The 21,973-nt window shown below is 36.7% G+C and overlaps 1 protein-coding gene across 3 annotated transcripts; it reads left to right on the top strand.

Moving 5' to 3' along the window:
• The first annotated feature begins 1,033 nt into the window (after positions 1–1,033).
• Positions 1,034–21,942, top strand: pkp3b (plakophilin 3b). 3 transcript variants are annotated; one of them, XM_058782381.1, is made up of 14 exons: positions 1,034–1,186; positions 2,359–2,506; positions 7,244–7,338; positions 8,182–8,819; positions 11,031–11,154; positions 12,335–12,539; positions 15,039–15,213; positions 15,798–15,915; positions 16,128–16,292; positions 16,780–16,959; positions 17,320–17,473; positions 17,904–18,099; positions 19,201–19,288; positions 21,062–21,942. In XM_058782381.1, exons 1-14 carry the CDS (start codon positions 1,160–1,162, stop codon positions 21,101–21,103), a joined length of 2,355 nt encoding a protein of 784 aa, XP_058638364.1. In that variant the 5' UTR covers positions 1,034–1,159; the 3' UTR covers positions 21,104–21,942. The 3 variants fall into 3 exon arrangements, with proteins under 3 accessions (XP_058638364.1, XP_058638363.1, XP_058638365.1); XM_058782380.1 differs by lacking the exon at positions 1,034–1,186 and having other exon boundaries at positions 2,077–2,506; XM_058782382.1 differs by lacking the exons at positions 1,034–1,186; positions 19,201–19,288; positions 21,062–21,942 and having other exon boundaries at positions 2,077–2,506; positions 17,711–18,046.
• The last annotated feature ends 31 nt before the right edge of the window (positions 21,943–21,973 follow it).

The raw sequence follows: 21,973 nt of genomic DNA on the forward strand, positions 1-21,973 counted from the left end.
TCTCTCTCCATCTTCGCTTCCTGTCATGTCTGATCTGTCCTATCACAATAAAGGCTAAACTGCCAAAAAATAAATCTAAAAAAGGTTCACTCTTAAAAGTAGGGTTCCATAAAAGGTCTTTAGTGATGCAATAGAAGAACCTTTTTGTATTCTCCCAAGAAGCTTTCTGTGAATGGTTTATAAACGAACCATTGGGTTTTCTTTTTTCCTTTAAAGAACCTTTTGAGCAATGGAAAAGTTCCATGGATGTTATAGGCTAGGTTCTTTATGGAACCATTGATGTCAATAAAAAAAAAAAAGAAAGAAAGAAAACTGAATTTTTAAGAATGTTGTTGTCATCAAATACCACTGATATGTGTCATACTCTTTTTAAAGAATGAGATTTACAAACAGAATTCATTTTTTATCATGAATCATGTTTTGTGCATCAGCACATTCTTCTTCTGTCAGTCATCCTATTACTAAAGACCCTGAACTTCTGAACCCTGAACCCTTTCATTTTTACTATTATTTTTGGTATTTTACTTTTGGTCATTCTCATTTGTGTCTTTTTAAAAATGACTTCTACAGATAGATACCAAAGGTGTAAACCTATGAAAGCATTTGTCAGTTTCAATGTTGTGGGATATAGTGACCACTCTGGCGAGTTGCTGGACTGCTGCATTGGGTGTGTCTTCTGAACTATGGGCCTCCCTTTGTTTGAAACAAAAGATTTTGGCAACTCATTTCCAGCAGTAAGTGGATAAAGCAATCAGCGAAAATAATACATTCATTACTGTTTGAGTCGGTGATCCTCTAATCGTTTAAATATACACCGAAAATAATCACATTTAAACCAACTCAACTGAAAACCCCCTCAAATCTCATTCAGCCTGTTGACTAAACAGTTTGCACATCCTCTCCCCCTGAAAGTGGGATTTTTAGAACGCTGCATTTTTCCTCCTATCTTTTTTTAGGATTAACTGAAGTTCCTGGGAGGAGAGATGATGCAATGTCAGAATTTGGGTGGGTAACAGACATTTTAAGTTACTCCTCTTTAAACAGAATAGTTAAAGACAAGAGAAGAAAGAGAGACAAGCTAAAGGGGCTTATAAAAGGAAAACTGTGAGGCCTTGTTCTCGAAAACCAAAGGAAAAATAAACAAGGAACATATCAAACAATGAAACCAAAGTCTTCCGTATTAGTGGTGAGTAATTTTTTTCCAGGTGTTTAATTTATATATTTACAAAATATATTAATTAATTTAGATTGATTAAAAAGTGATAAAAAAAAATGATGTATCTCGTGGTTATGCCATTGTACTTTTTTGTAACTTATTTTTGGAGGAAAAAAACCCTTCAAGCTATACGATGAAAGAACTTGGCCACTTTTAATAGTAGTTAAAACAAATAAAATGTGTGAGAATATACAGAATTAAAAAATATATATATTTAAAATATAAGGAATTCAACATTGCATACCATTACAAAAGGTATGTAATGTTGAATTCCTTATATTTTTAATTATTATTATTTTATTATTATATTATTATTATAGGTACTATAGTACTATGATGTCATAAGATGATATTAACATGTTTCTTTTATATATATATATATATATATATATATATATATATATACAGTTGTCCTGAAACCATATTCAAATACCATTGTAATTAAAGTTTACTCAGAGAAACGTATGATATTCTAATGATACCATGTCAAAAACATGGTAATACAATGATACTTTGATATTTATCATGGTCCTTAATGTTTAGCATATTCAAATACCATTGTAATTAAAGTTTAAACTGAGAAAACCATAATATGTCTATGGTATCATGCCAAAAACATCAGTGATATATAGGCTACCATATTCAAATACCATTCACTCAGAGGAAAGCATGATATGCTTGTAGTATCATGTCAAAAACTTGGTCATACCGTGATACTTTTAGGTGAGGACCGAATCTGCATGGTGGAGCTCATATATCCTCTGTAACTCTAAACTGGGGCTGATAAATGCATATCTCAGTGCTGAGAGCATGGTGAATGAGGAGGCTCCGCCCCGGCTACACAATCTCTGTATCTATTGACGACAGTAGCTCACAGCTGCCTACGCAGAGCTGGACAGATCAAGTGTACGAGGCGCTGCTCGTTTGACCTGCGCCGCGGCCAGATTACTTTCGGTTGATATCGGAATACTTTAAGAACATTCGCGGGGGCAAAAAACCCAGCAACATAGTTTCCAACGGAACGCGGATTTCGGATAGAAAAAAAAAAAAAGTTTGGATTGTCTAATTATTGAAGCGAGTTGTCGGACTTCATGATGAGTGCTGTTGTGGCCACTGAGGGCCTGTTCTTTTCCGCCTTACAGCCCAGCACCTCGGTCACCACATATGCGATCCCGACCGATGACCATCCCAGGAGAGATCAGCTATCTAAAGCCAGACGCGTCCAGCAGCAGGTCCAGCAGCGCATGGCGGAGAAATCCTCATCCTCATCCCGACTCAACGCCTCCACAGGTGAGCAGAACCTGTTGATGATCCTTTTAAACTTAAACTTTTTAACTTTAGTACAGTTTTAAGCAATATCCTACTATTTTAGGTGACAGTATTAGAATAGCCATACAAAATTGTAATATTAGGGATTTTTTTTTTGTCCTTTAAGATGATTATAAACACACAGTTGCTGTTATCATTTTTAAAAACAGAGTAAATAAATACAAGCCTTTTATTGACTTTATAACAATTTTTTCCTCATTTAAAATTCAAATATTCTCATTCCAAAGCCAAGGATTATCAAACTAGTAGTTATGCAAATACACAATAAAACGAATACTATAGCGGACTAATTCTATAATATATTGTTAAATTTAAGTAAGCAGAAATGTATAAGCAGAACATTCCTACAATAGCTGAACTTGTGAGCACGATAGCTTTGCTTCGACTTTCAGTGACACTGGTAGGATTTGTTTTGCATCAGAATGCAAATATCTGTTTGGTCTTCATGTTTTGGCCACAGTCATTGCATTTGCTGCAAGTGCACACACTGGTTTTCCAGCATGCTTGTAATGTTGCTTTGTTAGGAGACAAAAAAACAGACTTTTTGTGTGTGTGTTCAAGCGGTCATTTCATTCATTTTGTTTTGGATTTGGTTGGATTCCACTGCTGGGAACCCCCTAAAACAGGACATTGGAACAACTGATATCCTGACACTTTCCTGAATCATGTTGGCCCTCATAGAATGAAGTTAAACTTGTAAATGTTACATAAGCTCGTATGAATGGAAAACCGGCCCATTGTTCTTTAATGAAACCTTGACAAGATATATAGATGCTTTCAAATGCAAATGTGTAAAATGGATCACTCAGCACGTGATTTAGAAATGTAAGCCATTGCGAGCAGTGTGTGTGTGTGTGTGTGTGTGTGGATGTTTGTGGAGGAGGAGGAGGAGGAGATAACCCATGGGAAAGGTATCGCTTTCTTCTCTGGCTTAGAAAGGCAGGTAGAAATTAGGGCAAACCTCACTGTCCACCTCCCCAGCACCCCACCCCCACTGCCCTGTATAAGTACAGCTTTCTCTTGTCAAGAATGTGGCTGAAATATAACTTTACTAATGCTTAACAGAAGCAGGCAAGTCAAACATTATATTAAAAATCACAAATTAACAGGAATAGGAACCTAAGGAACGTAGCTAGTAGTATAGTATCATACTTCTAGACGTATGCAGATCTCATGAAAGTCAGCAAAGTCCATTTCTTTCTTAATATTTCACTTTTCACACTTGTGATTGCAAATCAAAAGTCTGATTATTATGAATATGAAACAACGTTCCCAGTATCACTTGAAAAAATCTGGCAGAAACTATAGCTTTTGGGATGCCTGTTAGCGAGAGGAATGTTAGGCATTTAACCTTTGACCCTATTGTTGACCCTAATCACAATAAGTGACTTGGAGAACTGGATCTGGTCAATGTTAGAGAACGGATTTGGACATGACCTTTTAAAAAGAAGACGAAATGACTCTGCTGCTGTCCTCCAGTCTTAAATATAAAGGCTCTTTATTTGTATCCATTGTTCCTTGAAGAACTTTTAACATCCACGGAACCCTTCCATTGCATTGCAAAGGTTCTTTATAGTGGAAACGCTTCTAAAGATGAAATAAAAACTTTAGGGAACCAAAATGGGTCTTCTGTGGCATCACTGTGAAAAACATCTTGGGACCTTTATTTTTAAGAGTCTTGAGTGATTTATTTTCCAACTGCAATTTGCAATAGAATATATACAGTAGAATAAGTCAATATATGAAGAGTTCAGATGCAAAAGCCTCTAAGTGCCATCTGAAATTTTCATCTAGAATTAGCATTTTTATCAGGCTGATATGTGTAGGTTCAGTAATTTTACTCTAATGGCAATGTATAGGTCCTTTTCTATGCAATTAAAGTGAAATAACTGTACATAAATATAGGAGCCTGAATAAAAATTGTCATTTTAGAAGAAAATTTCAGACGGCATTTAGAGGCTTTTGCATCTGAAATCTTCATATATTAATATATATGTTAGTTAGTAATTTATCATGCAACATCCACACAAATTATTATTTTTTTTTTTTCTTCCATTTTCCATTTTGTAGTCAGCTTACACACTTGACCTGGTCTATGCTACATTCTCGGTCACACCTCCATGTCCTTTTGCCGAAGAGTTTCCTGCCATTTGGTTCAGAGTGTTTTATCGGTAGGCCAGTTCTATTTTAGCTTATGGGAGACTTGAATGGGAGGATGTGAGATGTTAAATCGTTTCTGAAAAGAATAACCCTGAATAAAGCAGTTGTCTTGCTTTGAAGGTGCATTCATTCGCATATAACAGCCAACTGCTGCTTTGCAATTATCCTAAAAATATGGTGCACAGTACACGCTATTTAATTGTCATCAAGATTTATGCTCTATTTCTCAAATTTTATAACCAAGTTCCCAGGGAATGTAGGGATTGCATGGGTTTTAATCATCCTCAGACTCATTGTGGAGATTTATTGAGCGTGTGGTATAAGAAGCTCACACTTCTCTATCAATAACAGCAACAACTTTAGAATGTTGTTATTGTACATGGGTTTGTAATGGAACATTTTAGACCGACCAGCCACATGACTTATGTGGTCATAGCACAGATTTGCCATGCTTTTTGTAATTGTTTTTTTCTTTTATTTATTAATTGATGTATTTTTCATTTTTACACTTATATTTAAAAAAAATCTGTATTCTAATAATAAATGTATTTAAAATCATTGTAATATGAAGAGTTCAGATGTAAAAGTGCCTTTTGAATTCTTCTAAAATTTGCATTTTTATCAGGTTCCTATGTTTAAGTTCAGTTATTTCACTTTAATGGCAATGAAAAGAATAGGAGCCTGATAAAAAATGATCATTTTAGAAGAAATTTCAAACGTTACTTTTGCGCTTTTGCATCTGAACTCTTCATATCTGTCAATACAGCCTGTCTATACCAATTATATTACATTACGTAAGTAATTAAGATGTTGGTATGTACTCTTAACTCACTGAAAAACAGGAGGAGATGAGCAAAGACGCATGTCACGCCAATCCTCTCTAAAACAAAACAGATGTTTCAATTTTAGAAGTAATCTTCCCCTAAACACTCTTCCACCCCAATCTGAAGGAATTTAGCATTTAATAAACTTCTGTATCTGCTGGCTCACAGGGAACCATCTCAATACAGTGCACTTCAAAGGTCTGAAATCTTACCCAGTTCAAAAAATGCTGATTTTTAAGAATTATAGTTAAGAGTTAATCAAAATAAAGACAGCTGTGGTCAGGTCTTGAACCTTTAGACATTCTTGCCATGACTTTAATTTGGACCTTTAGTCTTCCTGTCAGACGTCCTAGGCAGCTTAGAAACTCTGGTGGAAACAGGAAGTGTGTGTTAATGTGTTTTTATGATAAGAAAGCTTGAGGAGGAGGGTGTGACGCTAATGAAGAATTTTTAAACATTTTGAAGGATTATGGAAATGCAGATTGCATTATCATACCATTTTCAACATTATTATTTCCAAAATGATAGCTCTTCTTAGGGAGCACTTGTAATTAGTTGTGCATAATGTTTTAACTAGGTTGCAGAAACGAATAAAATATTAAGATAGATGGTTAACACTCTTAAACCCAATGAGTTCAGTATTTTTATTTTATTTTTTCATATAAACATTCTAAAGATGTGTCAAATCTGCTCTTTTCATCTATTGATCAACGTCCCACCACATTTATATGGAGCTCTAGCTGAAATTCATCTCTCTCTGGGAGGAGCAATATGGTTGACCTTATCTTTCAATCATTCCACTTCTCTCAATCCAGCCTGGGCTTGTTGTATTTTCTTATGTCCAGTGGTACTGTGATGGAGCTGACTCACATTGGTTTGTTGAATGTTTGTTTTCTTACTGTCCCGCTGCTACAATGTTTTCATAAGGTTCTATTATATGTAGGGATCAACCACTCCAACCAGTTGTTTTTTTGTTTTGTTTTTTTGACTGTGGAAGTCAGTGTACAGAGGGAAGAAAGAGAAAAACAGAGCAAAACAGTAAAGAACAGAATAGAGCACTGAAGTACCTTCAAAACATTGAAAATATGACAAAGGACCACCCTATGATGTCATCCTCCTTTCCTTCTGTTTCATTCTGTTACCGTGTGATTGTTATAGCAGACTTCCCCCTCATCCGTGAAATAACTTCTTTTGAGCTTGTTTTGGAGGCTTAAACCTAATGTATTTTCACATATCTATCAGATGTGAACAACTGATCAGCATTATTTGCAGCAGACTGTGTTGAGAAGCCAAGCACTGATAGAAACCCGATCTCCTAAAAATTTGTTGAAGCACAAAGTCAGAGAGCTGAATGCCAAACAAAGATCAGGTGACATACTGGGTCTTATGTCACTGTTGACCAATGTAATACTTTGGAAGAAATCTCATTCAAATGAAAGCCACCCAGGAGATAACATCTTTCTGGATTGTACTTGTTTTTCTGAAATGTAAAATTTGACATTTACTCACTCGCTCTTGTGAAACAAATGTATGAAAGGCAGTAGGGTCCAATGTTATTTTGAACACCACCAACTTTCATTGTATGAACAAAACAGTTGAGACTTTAATTAAAACATTTTTGGTCAAACGATGTCAGAATTTTCATTTTTTGGTGAAAGTCAAAGAGTATACACAAATGCTCATAAACATTTTACTTAATTGTCCTCTTTTTCAGAATTTGACGGCCACTCGTCCACTGTAAGATACCAAACCAAAACCCCTGGATTCAGTTCCAAGTCTGTTATCTACAATGGCAACAGAACAATGGCGGTAAGTGTGACCACATTCACTACATTTCCAATTGCATCGTTTATCTGAAGCAAATGCTAACTGAGTTTGTTTTAGTAAAGGATTAAGCTTTACAATAGACCTGCGATAATACTTCCGTATCATTTCACAGCCCAGACAGAATTCAAATTGTTTACAGGAAGAAACACACTGAGGAAGGCCTTTGAGCTGAAATGTTCGTGTCTTTGTCCTACTGGTGATAAATGTAGAATAAAACGAAAAGAAAAGACTATTTCATATGAGTGCGGATCATGGTTTTGTATAATAAGTGATTTAATGGATTAACGCACCTAAACGAAAGATCGAGCGACGGAAGAGCGCGGTGCAAACAACTTTTACAGGAAGAAATCACATTGTTAATTTCAATCGGCAAATACTTGATGTTAGATACTGAGTTAAATTCTATCATTTTATATTGTTTTACACTGATAGCACTATTAAAATCAGGTCAGAACAGCCATCCATGAATAGTTATTTGTTGGATTGATTGCAAAGTCCACAATCCCTTGACAATGACACTCTGTGTGGCTGCACCCTGCAAACACAATGATGCGGTATTTTGCGTTGTCCTGTGGGGGCTGTGTTTAGAAAGTGAAGTGCAATACTCGCAAGCTGCGGAATTGAGCTCAGAGCCCAATGTGCATCTGAAACATTCCTAACACAAGACCTCATGAGCCAAATGGTGGACCAGAGGCCACGTTACCCTTTCTGTGTGATAGCAGTGAGCCTGCAAGAGCAGTTAGCATGTGCTTAATCACTCATATCAGACACAAAATGTTGCTTTTTGAATAATTGTTATATTCATATGACTCCCTTTTTACTCAGACGCCTCGACTGTCTCAGTACGCGGGAGAATTTTCCTCTCGCTCTGCAGTAGAAATGGGCACTCGGCAAAGAATCAGCCATGGCGTGCCTATGCCCGCTGTAGTGGGCCGCCCGTACATGTACCATGATGATGCACATCTGAGTGGCTCTTACAACCAGATGCAAACATCGGAATCAAGGACGCTGAGTCGGACTGACCAGGAGGCGGCAGCAATGGCTGGGCTCACGTTACAACAGCAGCCATCTCCTGTGGGGAACTGGGTGGCGTCCTATAGCCACAGTTCTTCGCCCAATGTGGTGCAAAGACAGCGCACCCTCAGTGGAACCCTGGGGCGAGAAGGTTACAATACAGGATGGAGGGAGGCGGAGTTGGCTAATCAATATTCATTTAAAGGCCCTTCCCACCGAACCATCAGCCGCATAAATAATCGTCAGGTGCAGCAGCAACAGCAGCAAAGGCTGAGCAGCAGCTCACTGCAGTGGCAGCAGATGTCCACTGGGGGAACCGGTATGATGGGTGCTGGGCATTACCAGGGCACCATGAAGAGAGCGGGGTCTGTGCATAGTATGAAGAGTGTCGGCCGTGGTGTGGACGTTTATGACGGATTGGCCGATGGAACCACAGATGCTCTTGGCGGGTAATGTTAAATTATTTTTTTAATTGATCAGCTTAGCGCCACAGTCATTTCCTTAGAAGAAAAAAAAGATGTCAGTTGACACCATTTAGTCCATTCATGTTCTTATGCCATGTCCATAAAATTCAAGCCTATATAGATATACAACATAGAAGCATTAAATACGATGCAATATGCATGATGAGAACTTTTGTTTTAAACGCATGATGATACATCAATTATTTGTCCATCTTAAACACACATTACCATTCAAAAGATTGTTTGATTTAAAAAAAAAAAAGTAATATTGTAAAATTATCAAATGCTACTTAATATACACTGAACAAAATTATAAACGCAACACTTTTGTTTTTACCCCCATTTTTCATGAGCTGAACTCAAAGATCTAAGACTTTTTCTATGTACACAAAAGGCCTATTTCTCTCAAATATTGTTCACAAATCTGTGTTAGTGAGCACTTTTCCTTTGCTGAGATACTCCATCCACCTCACAGGTGTGGCATATGAAGATGCTGATTAGACAGCATGATTATTGCACAGGTGATGGTCGTGCATGAATGGCACAACAATGGGCCTCAGGATCTTGTCACGGTATCTCTGCATTCAAAACACCATCAATAAAATGCACCTGTGTTCGTTGTCCATAACATACGCCTGCCCATACCATAACCCCACCGTCACCATCGGCCACTCGATCCACAACGTTGACATCAGCAAACCGCTCACCCATGCGACGCCATACACGCTGTCTGCCATCTGCCCTGTACAGTGAAAACCGGGATTCCACCGTGAAGAGAACACCTCTCCAAAGTGCCAGACGCCATCGAATGTGAGCATTTGCCCACTCAAGTCGGTTACGATGACGAACTGCAGTCAGGTCGAGACCCCGATGAGGACGACGAGCATGCAGATGAGCTTCCCTGAGACTGTTTCTGACAGTTTGTGCAGAAATTCTTTGGTTATGCAAACCGATTGTTGCAGCAGCTGTGCGGGTGGCTGGTCTCAGACGATCTTGGAGGTGAAGATGCTGGATGTGGAGGTCCTGGGCTGGTGTGGTTACACGTGGTCTGCGGTTGTGAGCCTGGCTGGATGTACAGCCAAATTCTCTGAAACGCCTTTGGAGACGGCTTATGGTAGAGAAATGAACATTCAATTCATGGGCAACAGCTCTGGTGGACATTCCTGCAGTCAGCATCCCAATTGCCCGCTCCCTCAAAACTTGCGACATCTGTTGCATTGTGCTGTGTGATAAAACTGCACATTTTAGAGTGGCCTTTTATTGTGGCCAGCCTAAGGCACACCTATGCAATAATCATGCTGTCTAATCAGCATCTTGATATGCCACACCTGTGAGGTGGATGTATTATCTCGGCAAAGGAGAAGTGCTCACTAACACAGATTTAGACAGATTTGTGAACAATATTTGAGAGAAATAGGCCTTTTGTGTACATAGAAAAAGTCTTAGATCTTTGAGTTCAGCTCATGAAAAATGGGGGGGTGGGAAACAAAAGTGTTGCGTTTATAATTTTGTTCAGTGTATGTTGTGAAACCTTTGAAACAACTCTTTGATGAATAGAACGTTCAAAACAACTGTTTATTTGAAGTTAGTAAAGACTTTTGGCTTGTTACATACTACTGTCAATTTTAATAAATGTAATACATCCTTCCCAGAATAAAAGTATTTTGGTAACACTTTACAATAAGGTTCATTAGTTAACATTAGTTAACAACATTAGTAAACATGAACTAAGAATGAACAATACTTCTGCAGCATTTATTAATCTTAGTTAATGTTACTTTCAGCATTTACTAATGCATTATTAAAATCACGAGTTGTGCTTGTTAACAGTAGTTAATGCACTGTGAACTAACATGAATAATCAATGAACAACTGTATTTTCATTAACTAACATTAACAAAGATTAATAAATAGTGTAATACATGCATTGTTCATTGTTTGTTCATGTTAGTTAATACATTAACTAATGTTAACAAATGACACCTTATTGTAAAGTGTTACCAGTATTTTCTCTTTCAAAAAAAAAAAAAAAGAAATCTTACTCTAACTTTCCCTAAACCTTTGAATGGAAATGTATTAAATTATACTTTAAATTATGACTCACAAATTAAATATTTTTAAATATATGTTATTTAAAATAATTTTTATATTATATATTTATAACACTTTCCATTTTGTTTTTGTGTGAATGAACAGAATTCATAACCTGGACATGACTACAGCAATCAGTTACATCTCTTCCACTGATGTTGCCATGCAGGTGTTGGGAGCAGCCTACATACAGCATCAGTGTTACCACAGCAATGAAGCCAAGACCATGGTAAAAATATATAGTTATATATTTATCAGATCAGCAATATACATTTGAAACAAAGGACACTATGGAAATAACACAGACTGTACTATGCAAGATCTAAAGAAATTCAAATAGAGAGCCAATTTTACCTTTATATTTCACACGAGTCTGTAAACCTCATGCTCTTATTAATCTTCTTGTAAAATATATTTAATATTGTTGTGCTTTTTCCAAATAACCACTAATATTAGATTTTTTTTTTTTTAACTTCAAAACTCGAAATCAACAACAAAATGAGATATTGTGTAATTTTGTGATTGGTTACTGTGTCATATTTACCATTACCTTGGGTTCCATCCTGGGCAGACAGCAATTTGCTTATTTTGTATACGGCGACTTTCAGTCCAGGGCAGCAACAGAGCTCTGTTTGGACAGGATTAGAGGGTGTACACACAGGATGTGTTCTTCCTTTCAAAAACAGCTAGATGAAGTGCATCCAACAGGAACAGAATACTGGGTCTAGTGACGTGTTTTAAAAAGTTGAACTCACAAACTTCACAATCCGTTTTAGAAACTCAAAGCTCATGGTGTGAGACACTGAAGAAAAAGGCAGCATGCCTAACAGCTGATGGCTAAGTACAAAAACCAGTTGTGTAAAACAATAACGCAGAGGGAATCCTCCTCAAGTGGTTGGTTGCTTTCTCTGTTGAGTGGTCAAAAGACAAAAAGACCAAAATTCCTTTTAGAATCTATAAAAATAAACCATGTTCAAGGAAAGAAATAAAGTCAAAGAGGGAACTCTCCAATTGTTTAAACAGATCTAGTTGTCAGCAAAATGTATATTTGCATAATTAATGGAGCACGGCACAGCTCAAGGCTAAGCTGCTTTTTCTTTGCTATTGTTATGTTACACTCAAGCCAGATGGAGAGAATACCTTCACCCTGCCCTTAATCTTTATCCTGGACCTCAGGGGGCAGAACATTCCGCCTGAGAGCACATCATAGCAAAACATAGACAGATGTCTGAGCAGGTTGCCATGTTGGGCTGAAAAAATGTTCAGGAGATTAACGATTTTTTTCTATAAAGTTTGTAGCACAAAAATGGGATTTAGAGACATGGGATCACTTAGGAATCAGGATAAGCAATAAAAATATTTTTTTTTATTCTCATAGAACTAAACTAGATGTTTTTCTTGTTGCACAGGTGCGTAGTTTGAAGGGCATCTCAGCATTAGTACAGCTGTTTAGCAGCGAGAACCAAGAGGTTCAGCGCTATGCAACAGGTGCTACACGCAACCTCATCTACGAGAATATGGACAACAAGACAGCACTTATCGAAGCCGGTGGCATTAGCAAACTAATTGGTGCTTTAAGAGAACCCGATGATGAACTACGCAAAAATATCACAGGTATGTTTGTGTGAGTTTTGTTTTTCAGTATATGTTTGTTTGAACTGTGAACTGCAAATACAAAGTGGCAACCGTGTCTTGATTCAGTACAAAAGTCCACCTGCATCAGTTGGGTGATCCAACTTGGAGCAGAATTGTCAGTGCAGACAAGTGGAGAGTTGAGAGTGTATTTGGAGAAACAAAGAGAGAGCAGAAAAGAAAAAAGTGGTCTGGCTGTTTCCTGGAATCACTCCAAGTCTCAGATGCAGTGGGAAGTAGACTCCCAGAGGCCTTTGTGCTTTGTGAGCTCTGCTATCACCCCCACCCCCTCATGCACCCACACTCACTTAGTAAACAATCCTTGACATTCTTTCCTGCTGGACTCAGGGTTGCCAGGTCTCTTAGTGACATTTTATGACTTGTATTCTTATCTGTGTTAGCTTTAAAACCTTAAAAGACACCATCTGCTTAGTGCTCTGTGTAGTAAACATCCCCATACTAAACAACATTCAAGAACTTGGACTATAAATGTAAAAAAAATATCATTTTTACACACATTGATCAGATATTAACATATTACTATAGATAATATATTACTAGATTACTACTATAATATGTGTAGTAGTTCTCAGTTATGCACTTTTTGCAGCGTTTGAATTTTAATGCTTGATTAGTTTAACATGACTGGGCAGTCATACGCAGTCTTATGCAGTGATGGGAATAACGGCGTTACTAACGGCGTTATTTTTTCAGTAACGAGTAATCAAACGAATTACAGTTTCCCCCGTTACGACGCTGTTTCCGTTACTGGCAATAAAATGCGGCATTACTATAATTTATTATAATATTATTATAATTGTATTTTTCAGTTCATCTGAATAGATGCGAAGTGTTGGCTACCTGTATTTGACATACCGTAAACTGTAGTGTGAAGCGGAACTAATGCGCAAATGACAATCTCATTGGCTGGCGCTCACCTATCGTCCCTATTATCGTCCCTGTTTTGATTTCAGCAAATCAATTCGCGCGAACGCAGACTACGTAATTAATATTCTTTAACCCAGCAGCTCGTTAATCCTTAGTGCATTTTATATTGTTATTAGTAGTAGAATTCGTATTAGATTTGTTATCTTATCAATTTTCCCCCCCCTTTTTTATAGAATCACTAAATGACAAACAATACCACCACCACCTGTCCTAAGTTCAGTCATCATGACAAATATGCATTCATACTTGGTTATTCTAATTACTAAAGTTCTATCATCATATAATGCTAAATTATGGTATTATAATGCTTGACTGACTAATGCTAAGTGTCAGTAGATAAATAGTGTAGATTAATGTACAATGTTTTATACTTTATTCTATTTAGTGTCCATTTAATTAATTTAACATATTTAATATTGGGGGCATAAAAGTTATTTGACATTTGAACATTTTTTTTTTTTTTTTTAAAGTAAGGCAATAGTTACTAATAGGTAATTAGTTACTTTTATAATGATGTAACTCAGTTACTGTTTGTGAGAAGTAACTAGTAACTATAATTAATTACTTTTTAAAGTAACGTGCCCAACACTGGTGATATGCAGAGGTGCAGGAAGTGGGGGTGCTGAGGGTGCTGCAGCAACCCACTGTTTTTGTTGGGAATATTAAAAAAAAAAAAAATCAGAGTGTTTTAAGTGCAAATAGCCATGTTGTTGGCAGAGGCTATTTACACTAACTCCACCCACAAATGTTGATTGAGATTGTCAAATTTGCAAAAGACGGTCATCAGTCATTAGATTCAGCGGTGTAGATGGTAAAGCGTGTGTGTCACTTCTTTTGACACGATCGACTGGGGTTCGAATGTGCCTTTTGGTCAACTTTTTTTCTCCCTTTTTAAATTTCAAATCACATCAGAAAAGCATTTATTTTTCAATAAAAATGAAGGAAATAATCAAAAAGTTGAACATAAAGTATCGGGTAGGGTTAGGGTAGGTGTAGGGAGGGCTTTTGTCCCAGTAAGGTGGCATCCATTTAATAATTTGAAATAAAATTAAAAAATTACACTCAGTAAGTTATTGCATACTATTTTATAATGTATTACAATGCAGAGGTGCAGATAATTGCCACTATTTGCAATAAGTAATGTTTTTCTCTAATAATGTTTTTCGCCACAATTAATTATACCCTTTTATTCAATATTTGCAATAAGTAATTAGCAGAATCCTGCTATTTTAACATAGAATAAATAGAATCTAAAGCTATTTGCACTGTGTAAATAGCATATCACTAAAGAATACTGCTATTTACACATAGTGTAATTAGCCTCTATCGCAAAGTGGAAAGTCAGATTTAAAAAAACAAAAAACTGTGATATAAGTCAAATGTAATAGGCTATTAGTTGTTACACCTTATTAGCATTTACAAATATATATTATATTTACAAGCAAAAAGCTATACCAATTAAAGAGGACTAAATAATGTAAATTATAAATGTCTTTGACAAATTTCTCTCTCTTTCTCTCTTTGTCTCTGTAGGCATTTTGTGGAACTTATCTTCTAAAGACAGTCTAAAGGAGAGGCTGGCCAGAGAGAGTTTGTCTGAGCTGACGGAGCGAGTGCTGGTGCCTCTGTCTGGAGGAGGAGATGCTGGTGTCATTCAACAGAGTGCGTCTGAGGCTGATATTTTCTACAACACCACAGGCTGCCTCAGGTACACAGCTCACATATACATGCATGCATTTAAATGCAATTAAGCTCAAATACCTGCATGCACAGCACAGCATGGTCAACAATGAACTACAGCATGGGGCAAAAATGTCAACGAATGTAGTAAAATGCCCCAGATATTTAAATTGTGGGAGCATAAAATGTATCCGGAATGAATGCTTCATTTTAACATAAAAAAAAAAAGATATATATATATAAAATTATAAACCGTATATTTCGGAATATATATTTAATCCTGTTATTGTGTGTTATGTCAGGTACTTGTATATTTGTTACGGATGTACCTGAAATAAAGCAAATAAAAATAAGAGTTAATTACACCCAATCAGTCGCACGTTTTCATTGGTTAACAACCTTAAATATGAATGTTTATGGCTGGTTGTCACTGTTTATAATATGCAAGTTTGTAAAAAACACCAGACAAAGAGTATACAACGTGTCAGATTTCCCACTGGAAAGATTTATAGCCACAATAAAGATTAACCTGCTATAAATATTTCAACACAAATGCATGAAAAAAAAAAACCCATCTTGATGTTAACAACACCCCTTTTATGTGCATTGAAGGAACCTGAGCTCAGTGAATGAAAGAACCAGGCAGCAGATGCGGGACACTCGAGGGCTGGTAGACTCTCTGGTTGGATACATTGAAAACTCCCTACAGGAGGGAAAAGGAGAGGACAAGGTCAGACCTGGCAATCAACATTCATATGTAATATGCTAGCCTTGAGCCAGTGCACAAACTGTGTCTTTGCCAATTGAAAACATTCTAGATCTAGTTCTCAGATGGCAATTAGAAAAGGAATCTATATTAAATCGAGGACATCAGTAGCTGTAATCTACAACATAATTTCCAAAAGCATTTAAAATCGTAATTCTGTAATTCTACGCCTCTAGGGAGTAGAAAACTGTGTATGTGTCCTGCGCAACCTTTCGTACCAGCTGTACTCTGAGATCCCTGCTTCAGTTCAGATGCGTTTGGAAGGACCCACTCGAGCACAGGACACGCGACACAACGACCCCATCGGCTGCTTCACACCACAGAGCAAGAAAGCAAAAGATGTCAGTCACTCAAACTTCTACACAAATTTTAATGAATTAGCAATATTATTAACCTTGCTTGGGAAATTTGATTTTTCAACTTGTTTTTTTTTTTTTTATAGGATATTCTTTGAATATACAGTATGTTCATCAAGGCTATATGTATTTATCAGAAATATAGTAAAAACAGTAATAATGTGAAATATTATTACAATTTAAAATAACTGTTTTCTATTTTAATATTTTTTGGAAAAAAATGTCTTCAGTGTCACATGATCTTTTAGAAATCATTCTAACATGTCTTATTATCAATGTTGAAAACAGTTGTGCTGCTTAATATTACTGTGGAAACCATGATACATTTTTTTTTTTTAGAATTTCATTGATAAATAGAAATTTGCTGAATAAAAAATAAAACATCTTACTGACCCCAAACCTTTGAACATTAGAGGTATTATACTTCATATCTGCAGTCTGTCACTAATGAGGTTATAATGTGTCCCATCAGAGGAATCAAGACCTGACTACCTTCTCTGAAGTGGCACGAGTCCCTAAAGGAGCAGAGTGGCTGTGGCACCCTAAGATAGTCGCTCTATACAACCGCATCCTGCAGAGCTCCGAAACAAGCACAGCCACACGCGAGGCAGCGGCAGGAGCCCTGCAGAACATCACAGCGGGCGACAGCAGGGTGGGATACTTTTCACAGCCGAATTCCATTACGCATATTTAATCGAATTTGTGAGATGCAATCATATGTTATGTCATAATCTTATCTGTAATTTAATGTGTCACTTTTAGCACTGATTGTAATGTTCAGTGTATTCTTAAACTCTCCCACTTATTCTGTCTGCATGTTTCTTCCATAGAATTGTTCCATTCCATTTCTCACTGTTCTCCTACACTCTTAAGAAATCTCTGTGAAATCCCCCATTTGGAACCTTTATTAACCTTTAAGTTTCTTTGTGTTTTATCTGGCTGACTGTACAACTGATTGTTCGGTGTCTCTCTTGTTTTTCTTCTCTCACCATTTTCCTGTGTTCTCTGTTAGTGGGCCTCTGTGTTGAGCCGTGTGGCGCTGGAGCAGGAGCGGATGTTGCCGGTGATTCTTGACCTGTTGCGAAGCCCCACAGATGCCGAGCTCCGTTCTCTCACGGGTCTGCTGAGGAACCTCTCCCGACACTGCAAAAACAAAGCTGATATGGGTTAGTGAATGACTTTCTGCTCCAGCTCTCTGTCTATAATTACAACTTAATGTGTAAAACACCCCAGCCAAGATTTCAACATTCTGGCAAAGAAAATGTCTAGATCAGTAGAAACCTACATGAAGTTTTGCGCAACTACATTACATACTACAACTATATTTTTCTTCTCACTTGCCCAGAGTGCGCCGTTAAATGGATCTCTTACAAATTGTTTTTACTCCCACGCATTCTTTTCAGCTCCCATCAGACTCATACTTGTATCATTCCCAGTATCCGCTGCCCGTTTATCCCCACCCTGACCTCAGTTCTCTGCTTCCCTGTTATCCACCCCCGCTGGGCCACAGGGCGCCTCCTTCACACTACACAAATATCATTCACTCTTTTTGTTTGTGTAATTCCAGCTAAATTTGTTATTGCTTCCCATCCATAGCTACCAAAGTGGTGAATATTCTGGTGAACAAACTCCCCAGCGATGGGCATCAGAAAGAACCTTCTAGTGACGTGGTGGTCAACATCTGTGGGATTCTCAACAACCTGGTTACAGGAAGCTCTCTAGCTGCAAGAGATATCACTTACTTTGATGGACTACCCAAGCTGGTCAGCATTAAGACATCTCATGACAACAGGTAAAAACCAAAAAATTGAATGAAATTCATATGTTTATTCAAGGGAGGACTGAACTGATCAAACATGACAGTAACTACGTTTATAATGTTACTAATATAAAAAGTTTTATTTCAAATAAATGCAGTTCCTGTGAACTTTCTATTCCTCAAAGAGTCCTAGGAAAAAAGTGAAAAGAGCAAGACGTCCTTAAAAGCTGATAGAAATTGGTTACATATGCAGAAGGAGAAAAAAAAAAAAAGTATGTCACAAATGTGAATATTTTTATTTATGGCTAAAATCTGTTCGAATCTGGCCAAAACAAGGTCAAAATTGTGTATGAATTGCAAATTTACTGTGATGGAGTTGAAATAATGTGGCATTTTAGGATTACACTTAACAATAAATAACTGTTTTAAAATAATGCTTTACTTACCTTATGTATAATGCATTATAAAGTTATTCATAATGAATGTTATAATGTATTGTAACACTTCATAAATAATTGTGACCAAAATTAAAATGCATTATAATATTTGCAGATTATAAAATTGGTTATTTGTCATGTGTTTCAATGCATTATACTTTCTAAAAGTGTGTTCAAAGAATAGATAAGTATTGTAATGCATCATAACTGTGGTTACAGTTATTCATCAGACCATGCTATGCATTATAAGGTGCATTACAAGGCATAATTACTGCATTAAAAATACTTTTATAATGCATTATTCATAATGGCTTTTAGTAAAGTGATACTAAACTTTGTAATCAGATATTTAGGATTGAAGGCGCTAGTGTAAGAATTGTCATTTGAAAACCCATAGAATATTGGTTCTTTTATGGTGCTTATAGCCCTGTTACTATAAACCTGAAGTGAGAAAGTTTCATTTCTTTGAAGTTCAGCTGTAACCCAACTGATATGATAAGAAATCAGCATGGTTTCTTGACATTTTCAGGCATAAATCATACTCTTAATGATCCATTTATATTGGACCTCACCTACCATCTCTCATTGCACTACTGTTGTAATATAGACTACATTCTGTTGCATTATTTAGCTGTTTAATCAAGAGCACAATGTCCCAGCATTGCTTCTCATGTTTCTTCTTCTTATTCTGTCTCAGTCCTGGGAAGCTAAAAGCCGCCAGGGCCGCCTCCACCGTTCTGTCCAACATGTTTCAGTACACCAAACTTCACAAAGATTACAAACAGGTGAGTCTTAGTGTAAAACCCAGCTAAAAGCACAAGTGAATGTGTTACTGTTCAGAGTTGCAAGTAGTAGGCGTGTGACAAAGGCCTCTTCATTTTCATATCAAATTACAGAGAACACCTTACTGTATACAGACTTTGCACTGATGGACATTGTGTGCATTTGCTTACCAAGTATCAGCCTGCTTGTCCAATGGTCCACTGTTTTATTATGGAAAGTCAATAAAAATGGGAGGTTACAGTGTGTGAATAGCGTAAAACTGTTCAGATGCTCTCCTATGTGATATCAGCTCTCTCAGTCAGTTATATTACTGAGTTGGAAAAATATTTACTTACAACCAATTACTGATTACCAGACACGACTCTTCTGTGTCTTCTGTTTTTACTGTTAAAATGACCTTTCTTTTCTTGTGTCTTTAATTATATTGGAGCATATTTACACAAAATGAATTTACTGTGAACACACCCCAAAAACTGATGACAAAAGAAACTATTAACCTCTTAACTGTCACCGTCCACCCTGTGGGACGCCTACGTTTACTTTTATATTATATATCAGTTGAAAACTTAAAATCTCAAAATTCATCCTTTGAAACCCATTTTAAAATCAGACATTGCATTACCATGGAAATGGTACATCAAAATCACATTGGAAAATGTTTTCATTCATGAATTACAAAAAAATAAGTTTGGATAGTGCACTATAATGTCTGTGTTCAAAACTGTGTTACAAAGTTACTAAGGAAGAGACCGTTTGACTCATATGTGACCAACTGTAAGTCCTAAATGTAAATGTACAGTATGATATTCATATCTAAAGTGAATACCACAATAAACTTGTGAATGAATGTACAAAAGAAGAAAAAAATAGATTTTGTGATCAGAATGTGATTGTACAGATTCTAAGTGATAAGTGTCAATTTTTCGAAATAGAGATTTATACATCACCTGAATAAATAAACTTTCCATTGATGCATGGTTTGTTAGGATCGGACAATATTTGGCCGAGATACAACTATTTGAAAATCTGGAATCTGAGGGTGCAAAAAAATCAAAATATTGAGAAAAACGCCTTTAAAGTTGTCCAAATTAAGTTCTTAGCAATGCATATTACTAAACAAAGAATACGTTTTGATACATTTACGGTAAGAAATTTACAAAATATCTTCATGGAACATGATCTTTACTTTAATATCCTAATGATTTTTGGCATAAAAAAAAATAAAATTTTGACCCATACAATGTATTTTTGGCTATTGCTACAAATATACCCCAGCGACTTAAGACTGGTTTTGTGGTCCAGGGTCACATATATAACCCAATTCTACTCCTAGATATCCAAACAAAACTTGATTCCAAGCACGTCACAAAGCAATCCAGTGATTTATTCTTCCTCGGAAGCGCTCATTGTTGCAACACAGTACTTTGTTACCAAAGAGGCCGTTTTTTACCAGCTCTTGCCATTTTTATGTGTAGAGTTCATCAGATGGTCAGTAAATGGACTGTGGGCGGCTCATGGGTTTGCTTGTCTGAGACGGAGACTAGTTAAAGTCTGTTGCGTGTCTATGGTGTTTAAAGTGGCTTTGGTCAGATCAGTGGTCCATCTGAAATGTGACAGTGGAATGCCGGAATTTCCATTCTTCTTTCCATTATCTAGATAATGTACCAATATATTTCAGCATTATATGACTGCTACTGTTTATATTTAGACTGGTATACTCTACTACGGTAATTTAGAACTTCTGGTAATTTCTCTTTCTGTTTTTAATTTTACAGAAAGGGTTCACAAGACGGGATTTCACGGATATGACCATCTAATCTCTGTCCATGACTCAGTGCTAAACTCAGTGGACAAGATGGAATTAGACGTGCGTGGGATTTTACACCAAAGTCACAAAGGGAATGCGACCAGCCTGTTTCTCTCAAACACACACACAAACACACACACACACACACACACGCATATTGTGACCTGTAGTGGAGTGAGTGAACTCTAAAGTTTTTACTAGAGTATAAATTTTAGTCAGCGGCACCCTTAAGTATTACAACATGCCGGAAAGAAATGCTTGCTGAGCACTAAGTCTAACAGGCAGGCTGAGATGCGCACTTGTGTGTGTGTGTGGTTGAATGGTTGAATTAATGATACGAACCCGAGGCCTATTTGAGAGAGGGCAGCATATAGACATGAAACATTAACAGCCATTAGTTCCCGTAGTGACATGTTTATATGAAGAATTCAAAGACTAATTCATTTTCATCAGACCTGCTTAATTTACATAGTTTTGAAACGTAAGCCTGTCCAGCTTGTCCATTTTATCCCAAATATGTATTTTTATTTTGCACACAGAAATCCACAGTTTTTGGGCTACAATCATGAAGTCTGGAAAGAGAAACTGAACTTTGAACTAAAATGTTGTAGTTGTTTACAACTAAAGAAACAGATTTTGTTGGTTTTCCAATAAATATATTGATGCAATTTTTTTTTCCATGCAACACTGCTGCAGGCTTTTGTGGTTGTTACAATCACAGTTGGATTTCGAGTGCAAAAGAGGTTATAAATGACATTATATCTGAAATGAACCTTTGATGCCTTACTCTGAAAACACAAATATGACAAACCTATTGCCTTTGGAAATAAATAGAAATGCATATTTGAACATTTGTATGTGTCATTTCCAGAGAATTTTG

This window comes from Onychostoma macrolepis, chromosome 07 (assembly GCF_012432095.1).
Source record: "Onychostoma macrolepis isolate SWU-2019 chromosome 07, ASM1243209v1, whole genome shotgun sequence".
Taxonomy (NCBI): domain Eukaryota; kingdom Metazoa; phylum Chordata; class Actinopteri; order Cypriniformes; family Cyprinidae; genus Onychostoma; species Onychostoma macrolepis.